Source organism: Gasterosteus aculeatus, chromosome 10, assembly GCF_964276395.1.
Source record: "Gasterosteus aculeatus chromosome 10, fGasAcu3.hap1.1, whole genome shotgun sequence".
NCBI lineage: Eukaryota > Metazoa > Chordata > Actinopteri > Perciformes > Gasterosteidae > Gasterosteus > Gasterosteus aculeatus.
Window position 1 is genome coordinate 834,795 of NC_135697.1, and position 21,334 is coordinate 856,128.

The 21,334-nt window shown below is 44.5% G+C and overlaps 1 protein-coding gene and 1 pseudogene across 5 annotated transcripts; both read right to left on the minus strand.

Moving 5' to 3' along the window:
* Positions 1 to 1,242: 1,242 nt before the first annotated feature.
* On the minus strand, positions 1,243 to 17,172 carry LOC120826640 (uncharacterized). Of its 4 annotated transcripts, none has more exons than XM_040189099.2 (9): positions 16,776 to 17,153; positions 15,222 to 15,324; positions 14,840 to 14,953; positions 14,706 to 14,762; positions 13,564 to 13,701; positions 12,850 to 12,897; positions 12,551 to 12,664; positions 10,519 to 10,608; positions 1,243 to 2,213 (listed from the first exon to the last, which is right to left on the minus strand). In XM_040189099.2, the coding sequence occupies exons 2-9, from the start codon at positions 15,315 to 15,317 to the stop codon at positions 2,106 to 2,108; spliced, it is 765 nt and encodes a 254-aa protein (XP_040045033.1). In that variant the 5' UTR covers positions 15,318 to 15,324; positions 16,776 to 17,153; the 3' UTR covers positions 1,243 to 2,105. The 4 variants fall into 4 exon arrangements, with proteins under 4 accessions (XP_040045033.1, XP_077937383.1, XP_040045034.1 ...); XM_078081257.1 differs by having other exon boundaries at positions 15,222 to 15,321; positions 16,776 to 16,937; XM_040189100.2 differs by lacking the exon at positions 12,850 to 12,897 and having other exon boundaries at positions 16,776 to 17,172.
* A 452-nt stretch (positions 17,173 to 17,624) lies between these two features.
* On the minus strand, positions 17,625 to 19,549 carry LOC120826641 (uncharacterized; annotated as a pseudogene). Its single transcript, XR_013451037.1, has 4 exons — positions 19,523 to 19,549; positions 19,231 to 19,386; positions 19,022 to 19,107; positions 17,625 to 18,803 (listed from the first exon to the last, which is right to left on the minus strand). The product of XR_013451037.1 is annotated as an uncharacterized LOC120826641 (transcript).
* Between the last annotated feature and the right edge of the window lie 1,785 nt (positions 19,550 to 21,334).

The window sequence follows — 21,334 nt, forward strand, 5'->3', positions numbered from 1 at the left end:
ACTGTCCCTTCCAGAGGTGAATGAGACTAACCGTTCGTCAGTTTGATAACTTGTTCTCAGGGATCGGTGAATGGATTTCCCCGGCCGTAACATCAAACTTCTCTGCCGAGGGAAGTGTCCCATGGCAGGACACAGTGTAATGCTCAAGGACAGCCAAACAGCTCTTTTAAGAGTCACCCACACATTATTATTGAGCAATCCTCCTGCAATATCACCTAATATTCAATTATCCTACACTATAATGTACTTGTGGTGGCAGGGCGTGGTTTAGACTCAGCTGCAGAGGCTCAGGGAACAGGCCCGGAATGAGGTGTAATTGGCCTCAGTTGTTACTTGTTTACTAATGTGGCGAGGAAGGGATAATCACAGAGAAGAGTTCTGGGAAGGAGAAACGTCTTGTTGCTGCATCAATAAAGGTGCCATACCAGTAAGGTGTCCGGCCTCTGTCAATAGGCCCAAAAAGAATCCCCGGATAACCTCAGATGTTACAGTTGCGCACGACATACGGGGTGAGCAGTGGCGGACAACGAGCAACACCGGGGGATGTCGCACTTGTAACAATAGGAACTATGAGTAGGAACTATTGTTTAGTTCCGTGAATCACACGGACTGTTATTGTGAAACACTGCCTTGTAACTAAACCGAGCAAGATGGACCGTACACGCGACGTGAAAATGTATTAAAGTTTACAACCCAGTGAGGTGAGACCTGGAAGAGTGTCCTCGTGTTTATGATTAAGCACCGCATTATAACAGCACTGGGCCAGATGATTGGTGAGTTGGTGGTCATGCAGAGACCAGGCGGAGGGACGAGGCAGAGGACCTGGGGGCGCAGGAAACCGAGGTGGACAGACAGGGGCCAGGCATTGGATCAGGTTGCAACACGCTCTAGGCCCGGACATCGGCGTGGGTCCACGGGTAACAATCGACCAACCATAACCTAGTTGTAAAGCTTTTTAAAGAGTGCTCTCTGCGGGTCCTGTCAGCTGTCATCTCAGATCAAACCGAATGCAACCCACCTTCAGTCATACTCCAGGCAGCATTGGCCTGCAGCAACTTCCTGTCTTCACCACCACCAGTGTCTGGACTCCAGGGGGGTGTTCTGGTTTATTTGTAAAATAAAAGTGGACACTGCTGCATTATGCTTAAATACTTATAATGCTCTTTTTCACCCGCTCTGGAATACGTTGTGATGTCTCTTTCAGGGTTATTGTGGCTTGGGGATTGAAAAAATAGAAGCGTATGACAGATAGAGAGATGCATTTAATTTTGTCTTGACGAAGGATGCATTATCTCACACAATGTGACTGAACCTTAAAAAATGTATTACCATTATGCACATAAATGGACTGCGCTTTTCTAGTCTTCTGACCACTCGAAGCGCTTTAACACTACATGACATCATTCACCCATTCACACCCATTCATACACTGATGACAGGAGAACCATACACAGTGACACCTGCACATCAGTAACTAACATTCTCACACTGTAGTCGCAGCTACAGGAGCAATGTTGGGTTAAGTGTCTTGCCCAAGGACACATCAACATGTGGGTTAGCAGAGCTTGGGATCGAACCGGCAACCCTCTGATTGGAGGACAACCGTGCTCCCCACTCACCCACAGTCGCCCAAACAATGCATGGACTCTTAAGATACGTGAATATATTGTACTACATACTATTTGTGTCCAGAATCTGAGCCTGACCCCTGTATTACAAGCTAAGAATCTGGCTGTTTGTGTGTGTGTCACTTTTATATTTCTGAATTCTTATTTCTCTATTCTTTTATTGATATACATATTTGACGAATACATCAACATGAACTAGTTACATTGATCCATATCATATATGCAATACATGCAGTGCTGTAGTTGCAGAAGTGCTAATACAATTCTGTGATCATGTTATGCCAGAAGTAAAAGGATGACTACCCCTTACAAATCGCTTACACATTTATTAATTCCACAATAATTCTTATATTCCTTTACATTATAATGGTCAAGAGTTTAATGACCTAAATGAGTCTGACAAGAACAGTTTTTCTCAGGTGACATCCGTATTTACATTCTGCCATGACATGACATAGTGAGCCGTGTTTGCAGAGTTCACGGCTGTGTTGTCACAGATTCTATTGGTTCCACTTGGGGTTCAGTGGGTGGGGTTGAGATGTCCTCCATCTGCTCTGAGTCTGGTCCGGTCACAACTACAGCCACCTGTTGACACGAAGATAGCAGTAAAACGTAAACATTACTTGCATAGGATATAAAACATGTTGAATGTTAACGTGTCATTAGTGTGCTATTGTGTCAAATCCTATTGTGGCTAACTACTGTTAACAATGTGTAATGGCAAGCCACAAGCTATACATCATAAAAATAAAAGACGATCAACATATCACATACAGCAGGACCAAAAAAAACGCAAAATGATAATCAAAAAATTGAGAACTGAAAAAAGCTCGTCCATAGGTGTCTGCAGGCACATTATACTGAAGCATATTAGAAAAGCACTAAGGCCATCAAATGCATCATTACAAGGCATAAACCATGTATAAATATTTTGTTTTTCATCGAGCTTTAGCAAGCTACTTTTGCTAGCCAACCCGACAGGGCTGCATATTGTAGAAGCACTGAAGGACCTGAGTAGTCCTAGTTTTGGAGATTGATCTTTCCCTGTCGCTCTCCAAAATAAAACGACAAATTAATAAAAATAACACATTGGGCCTCATTCTCGAACATTTTCTGAAATGTTTTCTTACGGACTTTAGAAAATCAACATCAGAAAAGATTTTTGAACTTTTCCAGAAGTAAACAAAGTTGAACCCGGAAACGAAACCGCCGCTAGCTGCAGTCTGTTGGAACAGGGGCGACATACAGCGGAGAACTGTGCAGGGATTCCTCCACGCGTACAGACAGAAGGGAGGTAAGTGGCAAACAGACCACTTTTTACACACCGCTAGGCTAATCTAGCTGCTGGGCTACTTCCATCTCAACATCTACCTTGCGCAGCACATGGTCTAAAGAGGACAACCACTGTTGCCACTAAACGTCCTGGCTAAACATCTGGAGATGTCAGCCGTCGAATGACCCGGTGGAATTCTGCCCTGGAGATTATCAAACGGTCGAATCGAATAAATCGAATTACTTTCTTTTTCTTTCTTTTGTTTTGTTGTCTATCACAAATCACATTTTGTTTTGTTTTCAATATTTGAATAGTATATAGGTGGAAGCTTCAAATAAGCCCAGTTTGAAGCTCTGCAAACCTGTGGTGAGGGAATTCAAGAAGTGGACCAGTGAGGCTCTGGAGGATCTTTGGGCGTGCATCTTTGGGACTGCACAGACTTGTCACGGTGTGGTTCACTTCCTGTCTTATTTTGTAGTTTTGTGCCACTCGTGTCCCCGGGTAACTTCACTTCCTGCCTTGTCTCGTCATCCCCTGTGTTCGTCTAATAGTTTCCACCTGTGTCCAATCACCTGCACCTCCCTTGTGTATTTAAGCCGTGTGTCTCTTGTGTCACGTGTCGCGTCATTGTCTTTTGTCACACATGTTGCCTGCTGTGTTTCCTCCCGGTTCCTGTGTTTTTGAACATTGACTATTAAAGTCCTTTGTGTTTCCTGACAACTCTGCGTTTGAGTCCTGCCTTCCACCCTCTACCCTGACAGAATGACGCGACCAAGAAAGGACTCAGCAGAGTTTTTTCCCTTGGACGAGTTCAGGGGAACCCGTCTAGCAATGGGCGGTCCACGGAGTCTCCAGCGGGCTGCCCGTAGTGGGGGAACGGTCCTCCCGGGGGTTCCAGCTGGGTACTTGTACTACTCCGTCTCCCCATCTGGAGCCCTCAGTAGGCATCTGGGTCACCATCCGCCGCCCCCCACATGGTCCCCAGAGGAGGAGACCATTTCGTGGTCGTCTGGCGGCGATTCGCACTGGGAGCGGGTAATGGACCTTGCGGTCCGACTACAGGCCACCTATGCTCCCCACGCTCGGCCGCAGCGCACTATGTCCAGCGCTGGGCCGCAGCGACGTCCCGACCCCGCTCGGTCGCAGCGCAAGATGTCCAGCGCTGGGCCGCAGCGACGTCCCGACCCCGCTCGGTCGCAGCGCAAGATGTCCCGCGCTGGGCCGCAGCAGATTCCCGTCCCGGCCTCCCGACCCAAGCCCCCGACCCCCGAGCCAGTGCCACGATCCATGTCCCCGACCCCCGAGCCAGTGCCACGATCCATGTCCCCGACCCCCGAGCCAGCGCCACGATCCATGCCCCCGGTACCAGCACCACGTTCCATGCCCCCGACCCGACCAGTTCCGGCGCCACGTTCCATGCCCCCGACCCGACCAGTTCCGGCGCCACGCTCCATGCCCCCGACCCGACCAGTTCCGGCGCCACGCTCCATGCCCCCGACCCGACCAGTTCCGGCGCCACGCTCCATGCCCCCGACCCGACCAGTTCCGGCGCCACGCTCCATGCCCCCGACCCGACCAGTTCCGGCGCCACGCTCCATGCCCCCGACTCGGCCAGTCCCCGCTCCGAGACTCTCAGCCATGACCCCGACGCCCCCAGTCCCCGCTCCGAGACTCAGGCTCCCTCCCTCCCATCCCATGGTCCTCTCCCACCCTCCCGTTGGTGATTTGAGGGCCGTCTGGGATCCGGCCCTTGAGGGGGGGGCTATGGGGTGGGTTATGGGGGGGGCTGAGCCGCCGCCGACTGCGGAGGTGTTCCGTGTCCCCGAGCTGGAGCCGACTACGGAGGTGTTCCGTGTCCCCGAGCTGGAGCCGACTACGGAGGTGTTCCCTGTCCCCGAGCTGGAGCCGACTACGGAGGTGTTCCCTGTCCCCGAGCTGGAGCCGACTACGGAGGTGTTCCCTGTCCCCGAGCTGGAGCCGACTACGGAGGTGTTCCCTGTCCCCGAGCTGGAGCCGACTACGGAGGTGTTCCCTGTCCCCGAGCTGGAGCCGACTACGGAGGTGTTCCCTGTCCCCGAGCTGGAGCCGACTACGGAGGTGTTCCCTGTCCCCGAGCTGGAGCCGACTACGGAGGTGTTCCGTGTCCCCGAGCTGCCGACGGCGACAACCGCGGAGGTGTTCCGTGTCCCCGAGCTGCCGACGGCGACAACCGCGGAGGTGTTCCGTGTCCCCGAGCTGGAGCCGACTACGGAGGTGTTCCGTGTCCCCGAGCTGGAGCCGACTACGGAGGTGTTCCGTGTCCCCGAGCCGGAGCCGACTACGGAGGTGTTCCGTGTCCCCGAGCCGGAGCCGACTACGGAGGTGTTCCGTGTCCCCGAGCCGGAGCCGACTACGGAGGTGTTCCGTGTCCCCGAGCCGGAGCCGACTACGGAGGTGTTCCCTGTCCCCGAGCCGGAGCCGACTACGGAGGTGTTCCCTGTCCCCGAGCCGGAGCCGACTACGGAGGTGTTCCGTGTCCCCGAGCCGACTACTACGGAGGTGTTCCGTGTCCCCGAGCCGACTACTACGGAGGTGTTCCGTGTCCCCGAGCAGACTACTACGGAGGTGTTCCGTGTCCCCGAGCCGACTACTACGGAGGTGTTCCGTGTCCCCGAGCCGACTACTACCGAGGTGTTCCGTGTCTCCGAGCTGCCGACGACGACTACCCCAGACGTTTCCCGTGTCTCAGAGTCTGCCATTCTAGAGACGTTCCGTGCCCTGCAGTCGCCGCTCCGGAGCCGGATTGGTGACCGCCCGCCGGGCCGACCCCCAGAGGCTCCTCGCTCGTCTGGCCGCCCGCCGGGCCGACCCCCAGAGTTTCCCGGGTGGTCCGACCAACGTCTCGGGTTTCCCTCCCCCCCACCCCTTGTTTCGCTCTAGTGTGAGCCGCCTGGAAGTCGGCCCTTGAGGGGGGGGTACTGTCACGGTGTGGTTCACTTCCTGTCTTATTTTGTAGTTTTGTGCCACTCGTGTCCCCGGGTAACTTCACTTCCTGCCTTGTCTCGTCATCCCCTGTGTTCGTCTAATAGTTTCCACCTGTGTCCAATCACCTGCACCTCCCTTGTGTATTTAAGCCGTGTGTCTCTTGTGTCACGTGTCGCGTCATTGTCTTTTGTCACACATGTTGCCTGCTGCGTTTCCTCCCGGTTCCTGTGTTTTTGAACATTGACTATTAAAGTCCTTTGTGTTTCCTGACAACTCTGCGTTTGAGTCCTGCCTTCCACCCTCTACCCTGACAAGACTGGGATGTTTTCAGGACGGCTACTGACAGTCTGGATGAGTTCACAGAGGCTGTAACTTCCTACATCGGCTTCTGTGAGGACAGCTGCGTACCATCATGCACCAGGGTGAGTTACAACAACGACAAACCTGGTTCACAGCGGAACTCAGAACACTACGCCTGCAGAAGGATCAGGCATTTAGGAGTGGGGACGAAGACTTGTACACAGAGGCAAAATACAAGTTTAGCAAGGCGGTGAGAGATGCTAAACGACTGTACTCTGAGAAACTCCAACAACCGTTCTCAGTGACTCTGCTTCGGTTTGGAGAGGCCTCAAACACCTCACTAACAACAAGCCTAAAACCCCCCACTCCATGAATGACCTCCGCCTGGGAGACAAGCTCAATGAGTTCTACTGCAGATTTGAAAGACAATGTCCTGTTCCCATCCCCCACAGCTCCACCAACCTGCTGCAGTCCCCCTCCCCTCCCTCCCCCAGCCCATCAGGTGCTCACGCCTCTTCATCATTATCACCTTCCCCTCCCCCACCAGCAACGACCCTTTCTATTCTGGAGAGAGACGTTAACCGGCTCTTTAGAAGACTAAATCCCTGTAAGGCAGCCGGTCCGGACTCTCCCCTCACACCCCGAAGCATTGTGCTGACCAGCTGTCTCCGGTGTTCACTGACATCTTCAACACCTCCCAACACCAAGGCTGCGTTCTTTCCCCTCTGCTCTTCTCCCTGTACACCAACAGCTGCACCTCCAGCCACCAGTCTGGTGGGGACGAGTCTGCCTACAGGTGGGAGTCTGACCATCTGGTGTCGTGGTGCAGTCAGAACAACCTGGAGCTCAACGCTCTGAAGACAGTGGAGATGGTTGTGGATTTCAGGAGGAACAGACCCTCCCCCATCACCCTGTGTGACTCCCCCGTCAATATTGTGGATTCCTTCCGTTTCCTGGGCTTGCAATCACCCAGGACCTCAAGTGGGAGCTGAACATCAGCTCCATCACCAAGAAGGCTCAGCAGAGGTTGTTCTTCCTGAGGCAGCTGAAGAAATTCAACCTGCCAAAGACAATGATGGTCCACTTCTACACGGCCATCATGGAGTCCATCCTCTGCTCCTCCATCACCGTCTGGAACGCTGCAGCCACAGCCAAGGACAAGGGCAGGCTGCAGCGTGTCATCCGCTCTGCAGAGAGGGTGATCGGCTGCAATCTGCCGTCCCTGCAGGACTTGTTCGCTTCCAGGTCTCTGAAGCGAGCTAAAAAGATCGCGGCCGACCCCTCTCACCCCGGACAAAACCTGTTTGTGCCCCTTCCATCTGGCAGGAGGCTGAGGTCCATCAAGACTAAGACCTCCCGCCACACCAACAGTTTCTTCCCGTCGGCAGTCGGGCTCATCAACAGAGCTGGTCCCCCACTGACTGACTAGAAAATTCCATCGGTCACTCTGCTTCATACTGCACATGTCACTTTAACTGTCATTTCTCACTTGTCACTTTGTTGTCACTCGTTACTTTGTCGTCACTCGTCACTGAAGTTGTTCGATAGGGCACTTTATTTTTAATATTTTTTAACTTTTTAAATATTTTAAATTTTTAACTTTAACTTTATTCTCTTATTTTATACTAACCCATAGCCTTAGTCTACTAACCCATTGCTTTTGCATTTAATTTTATTTTATTACTTGTGCACTGCTGTCTTGTTGTCTATTGTCTGTTTTGTGTCTACTGTCACGCAGCAACCACCAGGACAAATTCCTTGTATGTTTGACATATTTTCGCAATAAATGTTTCCTGATTCCTGATTGGCTTTTTGCTTCTTCCTGCACTTGTCATAGAGAAAACCTATTGCATGGAATTATTAATATTTTCTCTGAGGAATTTTGGGGTCTCGCATTTGGGTATCAAGAAATGTCCCTTTTTTTTATTATCCAATCGACTTGAAATTTGGCACACATGTGCTCTTGGACATGCTATACAAAAACGTCAAGATTTACCGCCATTTTTAATTTTGTGAAAAAAACATTTTTGGTAATTTCTCTACACTGTGGCCGATTGTCACAAAATCTTCTGTGGATCATTATTGGTTTAATGTCCCCCTGAATCAACTCGTGTTGATATCTTATTGTTTTGGGAAGATATAGGTACTTTTTAAGGGGTGACACATAACTGAAGAATGAATTTGCCTGCTCTCACCAATACTGTAACATATGTAAACATTGAACTCTTGAACACCACCTTCATTTTTTCATATTTGAAAAATAGGGGGCGCTGCTATTCATTGTTGAAAATCAACATTTTTAGCCTATTTTTATGATTTTTTTAGAGTTGTAAAAGACAGAACTCCTCCTTGGAATTAATCATGATTCTTTTCAAATTTGCGCAGTGTGATCTTGAGACCTTGGGCTCTAAAAATTGCATTTTGCCAGAAGAAATATTAAACTATGTGCGTAGGGGAGCATTTTGGTGAAAATGGAAGTTGTTTTAACTTGGCCATACTTGATCTAATCTGCTTCATATTTTTCATATAGCATGAATTTCTCACCCTGCAGACATCCATTTGATCATTTTTAACCTTAGTCATAGCGCCTACTGGTGGAAATAAAAAGTTGAATGTTTTACTTAACACCTTGACACCGGATTTTGACATCAGATTATAAAAGAATGATTTAGAAATTGTTATGAAATTATGAATAAAAGTATTATCTGTATTGGCAAAAAGATTAGAAAGCAGTCTAGAAAAGTTCAGTAAGTAATGGGAAAAGTAATCCATGTGACATTCTGGCTCTCTTTAATGTCTTGGTTTTACGCAATCATTCAAATAGTTTGGTTGAACATTTTTATATTTTCCTTACTATAAAGAGGAGGGAAATGATGGAAAAAACTGCCATAATGTTCCACCTTAGTACGACAGAAAGCCTGATAATCAAGATGTTTGTGCGTCGATGTTTTAATGTTATGGTGCAAAAGATGATGACTGGCATATGACCTGTATGTGTGTCAACTCCGGTGTCGAGTGAGAAAACAGACGTTTTTCAACATATTAAATCTATATTGTGTGATTGTAGATATCAGATTAATTTCTGTATCGTGATTTAAACATCTTGCAGTTTCCTATAAGTAATTGTAATTGATTTTTAGGGAGTTTTTGTTCTGTGACAGGTCAAGGTTTTTTGGAATGAAGAATCTCTGGATGCTCATGGTTATGATTAGACTGTGTTAGATATTAGATGGGAAATGTGTTATATTATGTTAATGCATATTGTGTGATTGTTATTTAGTGCTGGGATGGTGTGGCCATGAAAAATAATTGTGCTAGAGTGTCTCAAACTGATAAGATGCCAGTCTCTTGTAGAGACAGAACAAGTTCTTTTGGAGGCCACCTGCCTGGCCAAATGTGAGAGGAGGAAGGTTCTTACTGAGCACGTAGCTGACCTTTTTGCCTTTGCAAGTAAATAAATGGAGAAAGACATATTTGACTCAGAGCCTTTATTCTTCTTTACCAATTGTCTGTGAAAAATCTTCCACAACACTCACGGCTTAATCTGATCCCTTACAAAAGTTCTCAGAAAAGACTTGAGACCTTGATTATTCTTCACTGTGAATATTATAAGAATCCAATAAACTGTGGCGAGAGGGAGCATCGGCAAAGTCTCAGTCAAAGTTAAAGTTTTTAAGGGAAGTTGGCTCATGTATGACATTTTGAGATGCTTTAATTCTGGAATGGTACATCAAAAGGTCCTGGTTATCTCTGAATGACACCTTGGGGATGAGTACTATCAGTCTGAAGTGAAATAATTATGTAACTATTGTTTCCTTTTAAATCTAATCTGAAATTGACCAGAAATAGTCTCATGAAAAATTTTGAAGGAAGTTGGCTCATGTATAACATTTTTGAGACGCTTTAATTTTGAAATCAGAATGTCCTGGTTATCCCTGAGTGTGCACTATCAACCTGAAGTGATCATGTAACTATTGATTGTTTCCTTTTAAATCCCATCTTAAATTGATTAGAAGTTGACCGGTGAATGAGATTTTAGAGAAAGTTTGGTAATGTATGACATTTTGCGTCGCTCCACACGGTTAACGACAACTGACTCTCGTACGCTTTGTCCGACGGGCATTCTCGGCTGCGTTTCTAGCCGTCCGGTCAGTGCCCCAAGTTGCTGAGTAGCGAGGCCCCGTCCAACGCTGCAGCTTTAATGTTTATTTTGAATTGCTTGAATTGTGCAAATAAAAAGAAAAAACATGAAGTGATTACTCATTACTTGATGAGATTTAGTCTTTAGAAGAAATGTGTGTTTCAAACACATATACCAAACACATAAAATTGAAATTTAAGTGGAATTAATACCTGAGACGCCTCGGCTGCAGCTGGAGGGGTCTGCGTAGCTTGAACGAGTGGAGGGCGCGTCTGAGGATAGACAGGTCTCTTACTGGGAGCCTGCAGGATACACACCAACACACATTTTTTTTAAACTGTTATTATTGTTATACTAACTATTCATACTTAAAAAAGTAAAAAAGTGAAGGTTAATAGATCAATTGCAGGAGGATTCAGCAGAACAAATTGATATTGAAGAAGAAAACTGACAGCTTGTCAGTGCTGCTTGAGTTTGAAACGGCCTTACCCAAGAAAATTAAAATAGGATATATGAGCTATAAGATATAATTGAGTTTATTCCAGCTCCGTTAAGATGCTTCAAAAGTCAAAGGATGGGACGAGGGCGATGTAAAGGGAAGCACAGATGTGCAAGAAGTGGCGGCGAGCATGAGTACGGAAAATGTGGACAGAATGAAAAAATGAAACGTACTCCATAAGGAGTTCTCAATACAGGAGCTGAAAATAGAGAGAAGTGGATAAACTGCGCCAGGGAAAGACCAATTATGCTTTGTTTAGGGAGTTACTAGAGAAAGCCTCGGAAAGGGTTCTGTTTATTACTATTTGGAGGAGTGTACTGCTAAGCAGTTGGAAAAGTGCTTTGATTCTACCTTTTGCTAAACTCTATAAAGATCAAGCTAATGCTGGCAAAAATTTAAAAAATACTTCGTCCATTTTGTTTTTCAATGTTCAAGACCAAAACTTTCAGGTCCACATTTGTTTTTCAGATGATCAAAACTTTTGAACTGGATTTGGCTCCATAATATTCCTTTAGTTAAAGTCGAAGCAAAAGCTGTAATAAGAGACGCATTGAGGGAGTGTAAAGTCATACAAAAGGAAATGTTCATAATATCACGATTAAGATTCAGACACACGGGACTGAACTCAAATCGGTTTTTGATTCCAAAAACGGGATCATAAGTGCAATATTTGCAACGAGACTGAAGACATTATCACGAAGTGTCCTGAAAATACAGCACTGAAATAAACATCTTGATGACTAAAATTTGCCAGCTGGGACGAAGGTGGAGGGTGCAGGGCGTAGAGTGGTGGAGCAGGGTGGACGTGAGTGCTTTACACTGTTGCAATTTGTCAAAGAAACGGGACTAAGCCGTAGAATCTAGTTGCAAGTGGTAATTAGTTTAAACAATATACCCTGAATCTGCTGCGTCTTAGGGTCAGATACAACCAAGGCCCCCTATAAATCTGCTTCTAATTGTAATTAAATACTCTCCCTTTGTTTCATCACAACAACTCAGGATATTGCGCTATTCTTGGCTTCAGTCCCCACGTTGACTGGTTGTCTGATATGGTGGTACAGTGGGGTGTATGTGGTCATACAGAACCGCCCCATCTTCTGATCATACGCTGCCCGTCACCAAAGAGATTCCAGAGCTCTCCGGCGTTCCCCGGGAGTATTAGGTTTTGGGAGAGCTTTTTAACAGGTAGACTTTTCTCGTTATCTGCTTCGCATTAAATACAGAGGGCGATTTATTTGCTTTGCTCCTTTCAGATCCTCCGCGGCACCCGTTAAAAATCTGTGCATTGACTTTGGACGGAATCTACTCGCACAAATAATTAAATTTCCTTTTGTTGTGAACGCAGCATAACAGATGACGCAACCACCACAGCAGGACAAAATAGGTTAAATAATTTATATACAAAAAATATATGCTGTCCTTTATGAATTTCTCCCAATTTTCTCCCCAAAGACAGTGTTTTTCTCCTGTCAGTTAGTGTATGTGCAAAGGATGGATGCAAATATTTTAATTTTGGACCATATAGAACAAAGTTAAACACAATGGTTGAAACGTGATGTTATTATGCATAATAGTCCATTCAATCCCATTTACCCATTTATATTTCAACTAGTTATTCATACCCCCAAATGCCTTATTACATTTACCTGTCAGTTAACATCTAAATATCTGGCCCATTTACCACTGTGTTAATTGTAACCCCTTAGTAAACCTGCATTATTTGGATACTTTAAATGAGAGTTCACCTGGGTTCCACCAGCAGCTAGGACAGTCAGTCCAAACAGCATGGCTGTGATGCAAATCAACAGCTCCAGCACCAGGAAAATCACCAGCGTGCCCAGGATCCCGTCAATCAAGAGCTAGCCAGAACAATCCAGAACAGAACAGCAAGAGTATGTATGTTGGAACAAAGTTTCTTTCTGTGACACCCATGAGAACATAAGCAAATAGAAGTGTAAAATATGGGTATGAAATCCATGCACTCGACAAGACAACAGAGCCTATCTGACCAACGTATTAGATGTAACAGTAGTCAATCACTTACTTTACACTTTTGCTCGATCAGCCCGGTGCATTTTCTGAAACAATGTTGCTGCAGTGACAGTAAAGACAAAGAAAAAGGAAGTCTTCTTCTTCACATGTATGTCAATTATGAATTAATGTGATTCTACTAAGGGATCTAGATTTGTGGCTGCTACAAAGCTTACCTCCTCTACTGAATGACAAATAATCATGCACGTGGGACCCCATGGCATGTATATATGTATTTGTTGTATTGTATATCATTTCTATCTCCACGCTGCTGCAACCCCCTCCACCACACTATGCATTCCATGTGTGCTAATTGTTTCCCTGGATTATGGACTGGAAAATGTATTTTTAGACTGATTGAGACAAAATATAACAGTATAACCTGAGAGTGGTACTTTTGTTCAGCAATGTACAGTATGTGTCCTGCAAACATTGTTTCAGTCTTGCACCAGGAAAGACTCGCTTCTCCAACAGATAAACATCGCAGAGAAGCCCTAAACAGATCACAGGCTACCTCATTTCAATAGCAATACTGATCCTTTAGTCTACTGCTGTGGATGATATTCCTAATCTTAATAGACCATGAATGACTACATGTCAATTCAGTTTACAGCTCTGTGACAGTATTTGCTAGTTTCTTATGCCCCGGATTGTTTTATGATCGTTAAAGCTTTGAATCTAATGCATTTCCTACGGTGCCTCTGTGTGCAGGTCTTCAAGACATTACCACGGCATGTAGCTCCAGTCTGCGGCAGTGTTCACAGTGGTAAGAGTCCTGGCGGTAGGGTAGATGTTTGGACATGAGACCCAAAGCAGCTGTGGCAAATGCAGCACTGATAAGGTGTAGCACCAGGACGAATTTCACCTAAAGACGACAACAGAAGTGCTCATTTCTTCTTGACTTCAAGAATGTCTTGAATGAGACATCAAAACTTGGATGATGGAATTGCTCTGGTATCCAGAAGGATTTATGCCACAAGAATCACACTTTTTCAGCTGAGTGAACACAAAATCATGTTACATCAGTAACATCAAAGATGACATTGCGTCTCCTCGCTACATTAAAATGATTTGCATCAGGATCATTCACAGCATCAGCAGTGGGAATATCACAGTCTGCGAGTCAATACATATACAAATAACTATTATAGGAATTTTAGTTTTTGCTGTTTTGACTGATCCATAATAGAAAGAGAGAAGGAGGCCCATTGGGTTGTGAGTTTAAATGCTCGCATTGTGCGGTATAGTAGGCAGACAAAGGCGCTGATTGACAGATTTTTTTTTTAGGTTTTGTAAATACGACGTAGACTGAAGTGTCATCGCGAGCGCCATCTGCACGTTTTCCGTGGCGCTGATAGTGCTGTATATGTATTGGCCCTTGAGGGCATAACAATCTTTATACATCCTCCGTCTCACATTGGCCCGGAATTTCTACAACGATAATAAAATAAGTAATGGTATCAAGAGAGACTAATACTTGAGATAATGTTGACTGTCATTTCGTTGTATGCTATTAGTGTAATAGAGGCAAACATGTACTGGTGTGTTTCTAGGGTGATTGTGTGTGTACAATAATGACCATTCATCATCATACATACATTCAAAGTTATAATACATTTAATTTAAATGTGATTTTGAGTACTTAAAGTAAAATGTTTTTCCTCTTTTACTTTTAATTATTAACAAGTTTGCTGTTGTAAAATTACCCAATGAACATTCAAACATATTAAAGAACGGTTGTACTTGTTGTTTGTGCGTGAGGCTGTGTTGTGTGTTCTAGTTTTAACGGTTCCGTTGGAGGACGATAATAAACGGTCAAATCAGTAAAGAGCGGCGACTCTTTTACGACCAGTGTGGATACATACTCACCCAAAACAGAGTAGGTTTCCTTCCACTGTGGACCAACACTGAACCAGACAAGGTCACCTAGTGGGTTACAATACCACTTAGACACAGTATTTTCTGCTGTGGGAAATAACAACATGACATTTACCAAAACTGACCTGTATGACAACTATCAGAAAGAGGGCTACATCTCCTGTAAAGTGGACCTCATGGATCTGCAGCACAGAGGCGCTCAGACAGAGAATCAAAGCCCCAATAACGATCTGGATTGCCTGAGAGAGAAGGAGGTGCTCATTGAGTTTGATGTTCACTTCAACAGTGATCCTCTTTGTACGGTCTGTATCATAGCCGAAGACTGTTTATTTCTATCACTATAGTTTGGTCGTAAAAATCTATCTTACTTATAAGAGCAACTGATATAGTAAAAGTTTGAAATAGTTCACACAGCGGGGAGTAAAGTGGTTGTGTATCACAACAGCAGACTTTCCGTGTCTAATGTGAAACTTGAAGTAAACATTGATATTTTGCCTGACGTCTTACTCCTAGAGTCTTTGGCTCCATCTTGAGGTGGGACTGCAGTTGTCCCGGGGAAAGGGTCCCCAATGCAGGCGTTGGATCTTTGTCATCAAAAGCCATCCTGCTGCTGATGGAGAATAAGAAAACAGTATTTACAAAAGGATTCAGTGAAAAAAAAAGAGTAGAAAACCATACGAGCTCCACAATCTAGCTTCCATAGCATCACTTGAATATGTGATGTGCTCCCGGTGTTTTTCCTTGTGCTCTTTAAAGTAATACTGTACAGCGGCACTAGAGGTCAGGAAATCCAAAGGGCCACTGTGATAAAGTCACCTTATAGTTTTGAAGGTTGTTTTTTGTGAGAAAAGTGCCCCTTCTGCTGGAGCCCAATTCTTTCTTCATTCATCAATATTTAAGAATAAAAATGACACTTTGTCATCAATTCCCCCCAAATGTGTTTCGATATCAGACGGGGCATTTATTTGAGTTCTTGTGAGCATTTCGCCCCGCTATACCCCGCTCACAAGTCCCGCCCCTCCCTCCTTCCTCCTCCTCCTCCTCCTCTTCCTCCTCTTCCTCGTGCTCGTGCAGTGCTGAGCACCAATCGGCTGCAGCGTCAGACACGCAGGTAATGACGGTGTTCGTTGGATCTGAACAAAACACGCAAATCTTTGTCCAGCTGTTTACTGACGTTTGTCCCCTTTATTAAGGAGAGAGAGAGAATTTAAAGGCAGTTTTACTGTTCCAAATTACACAAGTTCCCTAGGTTTGTTTATTTAATGAAATTATTGAAATGAAAGCTAGGTCTGAAGTTGAGCTACATGACAGTCTGGTGAGGTATATTATTAGTGCAATGCTGCTTATACTTAAACTCATCAAAAATGTGTGTGTGTGTGTGTGTGTTATCGTCTTTATAGAGATGATGTAAGGCATTCTTGATAACGTTGATTTATCTCATTTACAAAATTTGCAGCATAATGCCAAGAAAAGAGACTCCAGAAGCAGAAGGACGGGGAATACATCCTACTGGGTATTTTAAATGTATTTGTTTTATTATTCATATTTTTAATCATTTTGGCGACGGGTGCCCTTTTGTTTTGGTTTGTATTTTACAGCAGTGTGCGACCGATTTATTCATCTGTGAAGTCTCAATCTTTCAATCCCTTTCCAACTTTACCAAAGTTAGCCAATGCGAAATATTACAGACAGTCCTTGTTTTTGACAGACCGCCCGTCCTTTAGAGACGTCCAGTGCTTCACGCGTCCTCGCTATGAAGGTCGTCCGACCCATCCCGGTAGGCACGGGCCCGGAGGGACGCCGTGGGACGCGCGCAGCTCCAGGGGCAGCTCGAGCACAGGTGGAGGCTCTGAGGGCACGAGCCCTGCGATATGTATGCGCACAGGCACGTGCCTGTTTAGAATACTGCGCCGTTCTTTCTTTGTCTGCGCAAACTACTCCGATAACGCTGACGCCCCCCGCCCGCCTCTCGGCATCGATGACACGTCTTTTTGTCCCACGCCAACGTTACCTGTCCTAATTTGTTCCGTGGGACGAAATGCAGTAAGACTGCGGTCTTACCTCTGCAATGTTCCAGCGGCTCGCCGTCTCTCCGTCCCTGCTCGGTCAGTGCAGCCTACCACCGGGGCGCCGGGTGCTGTGCGGGCTGCAGCAGGGTGTGTTCACGAGCAGGATCACACTGCAGCACGGATGATGCAGGGGATGATGCAGCGAGTTCTGCATGCACGGCTGCAGGCAGGCCTGGTCCTATTGGGTAGACCCTACCTTCCTGAAGAGTGGAGCTTATACTTACTCATATTGAAATGCTGCCAGAAAATCTAACAAATTACAATAGATGTATTTGAAATATAGGAAATGCCTTTTCTGGATATTCCGTTTTCTCAGTTTGGTAAAGCAGGTCTGTTGGGTTTGGGCTATAAATAAATTACACAAAGCTCTAGTGAACGCCACAGAGAGTGACGGAATGTCAGTGTAACTGAGCAAAGCTATTAAAAGACAAAAACATGATTATGTATATATTCAGAATCAGAAGCCATTTACTGCCACATATGTTACACATAGAGGAATTTGAATTGGTGCAATATAGGAATAAAATATAAGAATAAAATACAAGCAGGGATTAACAATATAAACAGATAATTATGTCCATACACTCTAAAAAATGAAACATTGGGACAACTCAAAAAAATATTTTAACGTTTTACACTAGAATTTTTAAGTTAAGCCAACTGCTGGCAGAATTACATTAATTCAAAGCAATGTTTTAAGTATGGTGAAGTAGCTTTTTGGCCACAATAAAACACATTTCTAATATGAAGTTATTAATTGTCAACATGAAAAAAGTATTGCACCCAGACAGCAGCTAAGGGACTCTTTACTGGTGCTCAGAAAGAACAGAAATTCAGACAGTTTTATTCAAATGAATTAGAGCCGTTTATTCAAATTACAGTAACTGTAATAAACAGTAGCACAATTCTTAAAAAAGCAAAAACCCACATTTGTAGGCTACATTCTCCTGAGACACAAAATAACATGCACTCAGAAATGTATGAGGAGGAACAGTATTATAAAGTGAAGTTAAACCACCATTAGATGGCTGTACATTAAAGGCACTAATTTTAACATCAAATGAGCAAAGCTTCTTTCAATCAACTTTGGCAGTACTCTCACATCATCATCCTTATTCTCAATATATGACTGTTCACCCTCCTGATTAATGCCAGGAAAAGAAGGCACTGCATATCAAGTTCAAAATACACCTATACCCCCAGAGCAAAGGTCATGGGAGGAATTAACCACGGCTCAAAATCCTTCAAACTGTGCAAACTGTGTAGGCTACATTCTCCTGAGACACAAAATAACATGCACTCAGAAATCTATGAGGAGGAAAAGTGTTATAAAATAGTAAAGTAAAGCCGAGTGCATGAATCACCGTCCTTTGACATGAACAAATGAAAATGATTTAAAACAAAAGATGATCGATGGCTGTATATTAAAGGGACACATTTCAACATCAAATGAGCTTCTATCAATCAACTTTGGCAGTACTCGCATCATCTCTTATCTCATCAATATCAGACTTCTCATCCTCCTGATTAACTCCAGCAAAAATTTCCAAAGAGACAAGTTCAAGTTCAAAATAACACCAACACCCTCAGAGAACAGAGGCCATCCTTTTCAATTCTGATTACACTGATTTGGTTTTCACTCAGTACTGTAGGTATTAATATTATCTCAGAAAGAACAAGCGAATTGTGTGAGTGCGTGTGATGTGAGCCTCTCCCTCTCACATGGTCGATCAAGTCTACTCTAGAAAATACCGTACTTGAGATTTGTTACTTTAGAGCTGGCTTTTTGTCCATCAAGCTCAAGACATAGCTTCTGAAATACCTCAAAGGTAAATTTAAAGTGCTTGGGATAGCTAAGGTTAAGGGCATAGATTACTCCCATCAGCAAAGCACAGGATCTGGCGACATCAATCCCCTGCAGGATCTCGGTTCCCTCGACTGCGATGGTTGGACGCCCATCACCAATGATGGCAATCTTCATCACTTGCATCGAAAGGTCTACGTCAAGCTCCTCCACATCCTTGTGAAGGAAATTAAAAGGTGTTAGGATGTATAAAATACATAGTTCAAGCTCTTCAGGGTGATGTGCATTAGGGAATACAGGGTGACCACGTACTTCAACGCATAGCGGAGGCTGGTGTATTGAAACAGCCATATCTCCAAGCGGGAAGGCTACAGAGACATGCAGTTCAAACTAAATTTTTTTTTTAAAGCGTAAAAGTGTACTCAATTACTTACGTTGTAATGTTTGAAAAGGTCTTCCTCCTTCTCTCCAAGATGAGGCAGCGAATGGCCATTTCTCTGTGCTTTTCATCTCGGTTGTCCTGATTCATGAAAAAAAGGAGTATTAGTATACAATAGACCTTGTTCATAGCAGCCATTTTGACATAAAAACTGTGAGGCAGATTAAAATAAAGGTCTATTCATAATAAAATTACTCATTATACCTCAAGAAGCATGTCTGTAATGTGCCTTATCTTGAGGCCTGCGGATCCTCCCTTTGATTGGGTCAGGGCCATCAGTTTCAGGGTGCATTGGTCAAGCTTTGCCAGAAAGGTCGATTCAAGGCCAACTGTTGTTATCCTCTTGAATTCTTCACTTATCTGAAGGGCATACAAGAAGGACCCCAAGTGACATCAGTGTAAATAAATAAATGCATAAATAAATATTTAAACGTGTACACATTTAAATGTTTTGGGTTTTAATGTATTTATTTCTAAAAACAAATATTTATTTAACTTCATTTTGTGGACAAGTATAGTGCATCCGGAAAGTATTCACAGCGCTTCACTTTTTCCACATTTTGTTATGTTACAGCCTTATTCCAAAATTGATTAAATTCATTATTTTCCTAAACATTCTACATACAACAACCCATAATGACAAAGTGAAAACTGCTTTTTGAAAATTTTTGCAAATCTGTTAAAAATAAAGAACGAAAACATAACATGTACATAAGTATTCACAGCCTTCGCTCAATACTGAAGCACCTTTGGCAGCAATTACAGCCTCAAGTCTTCTTGGGTATGATTCTACAAGCGTGGCGCACCTATTTCTGGGCAGTTTCTCCCATTCTTCTTTGCAGAACCTCTCAAGTTCTATCAGGTTGGATGGGAAGCGTCAGTGCACAGCCATTTTCAGATCTCTCCAGAGATGTTCAATCGGGTTCAAGTCAGGGCTCTGGCTGGGCCACTCAAGGACATTCACAGAGTTGTGCCGAAGCCACTCCTTTGTTACCTTGGCTGTGTGCTTCGGGTCGTTGTCCTGTTGGAAGACGAACCGTCATCATTAATGAGGAAATTGTACTTTCCTGTTTCTTGTTCTTCTGAGTTTGTTCCCTATGGTTGAATGCACTTATTGTAAGTCGCTTTGGATAAAAGAGTCAGCTACATGACATGTAATGTAATGTAATTAATAAACAAACCCAGAACTCTGGGGACGTAACAAAACATCTCAAGGATGATCAGTGGAAACAGGATGAACCTGAGCTCAATTTTGAGTGTCATGGCAAAGGTGTCATGACAAAGGCTGTGAATACATATATATCATCATTCTGCTGGTCGAATGGATTTCTGGTGCAGTCAGTGAAGTGGACCAGGACGCTCTTTGGGGGATAGCAGACTTTGAGGCGAGACTCTCAGATTTAATTCTGATTCAGAGCTACGATGTGATTGTAAAACGAGTATTGATTAATCTGGAGATTATATATTCTTTTTCACTGTGACTTTCTGCTATTTCTAAAAACGCAGCATATTTGTAAATATTCATTGTGTAAAGAAAAAGATCAATTCAATATTATTAACAAATCGTTAATTTAATGGTGTCAAACTAAACTGTCACTTTTTACCTTTCAAGCTAAATATAGTTTTCATTATTAAAGTTAGCTTTGTCATATTAACATGATCAGTTGTCTACCTTTCTGTCTCCGTCCCTCAGTCATGTCTGCCGCCGGTGAGATGAGCGCAGATCCTGTCAGTGCACCACTTCCTGTTCCCTCAGCTCAATCCAATCGGGTTTAGTTTAAAGATTTGATGATCTAGAACAATTTTTCCATTACTGGTTGCACATCAAGTGTTCCCAGTGTGACCAGTTCCAGTGTGCGCGTGTGTGTGTTTTTCCTTGTTTCCCCCCCAATATATTAAAATAATAACATTTTACCAGAAGATGTCGAAGCCTCGCCTCCACAGCAGCAGATACCACAGCTGGATCCTTGAGTCAGAGAGAAGAAAAACTAGGTCTCCCGCCGCCGGCCTCGCCATCAGGCTGCAAGCTGTTGAGGCCCAGAGCGCCAAGGTCGACGCCTGCTCCTGCAGCCGTGCAGTCACGTGATCTGATTTCTATGTTAAAGCGGTGGTTGAGGTTCTTATCTGTAGTTGTTGGAGAATCAATGTTAGTTTAAGCTTTAAGTCACATGTAGTTCTATTTCTGCCTCCAGCGGGTAGTTACTTTGTGTTTGCGTCTCAGCGAGTTAGTTCACGTGTCACACAATCACACCGTCGATGCACAACTGTGATCTGAGAGGTTCTGGTCTGTGTGTTTCAAGCGTACCTC

Coding starts and splice junctions, on each gene's coding strand:
- LOC120826640 (XM_040189099.2), bottom strand. CDS start 15,317: ATGGCTTTTGATGACAAAGATCCAACGCCTGCATTGGGGACCCTTTCC. Junction 12,898..13,563: donor GACTGGAGCTACATGCCGTG/GTAATGTCTTGA, acceptor CTGTCACTGCAG/CAACATTGTTTCAGAAAATG. Junction 10,609..12,550: donor TAGCTGCTGGTGGAACCCAG/GTGAACTCTCAT, acceptor TGTATCCTGCAG/GCTCCCAGTAAGAGACCTGT.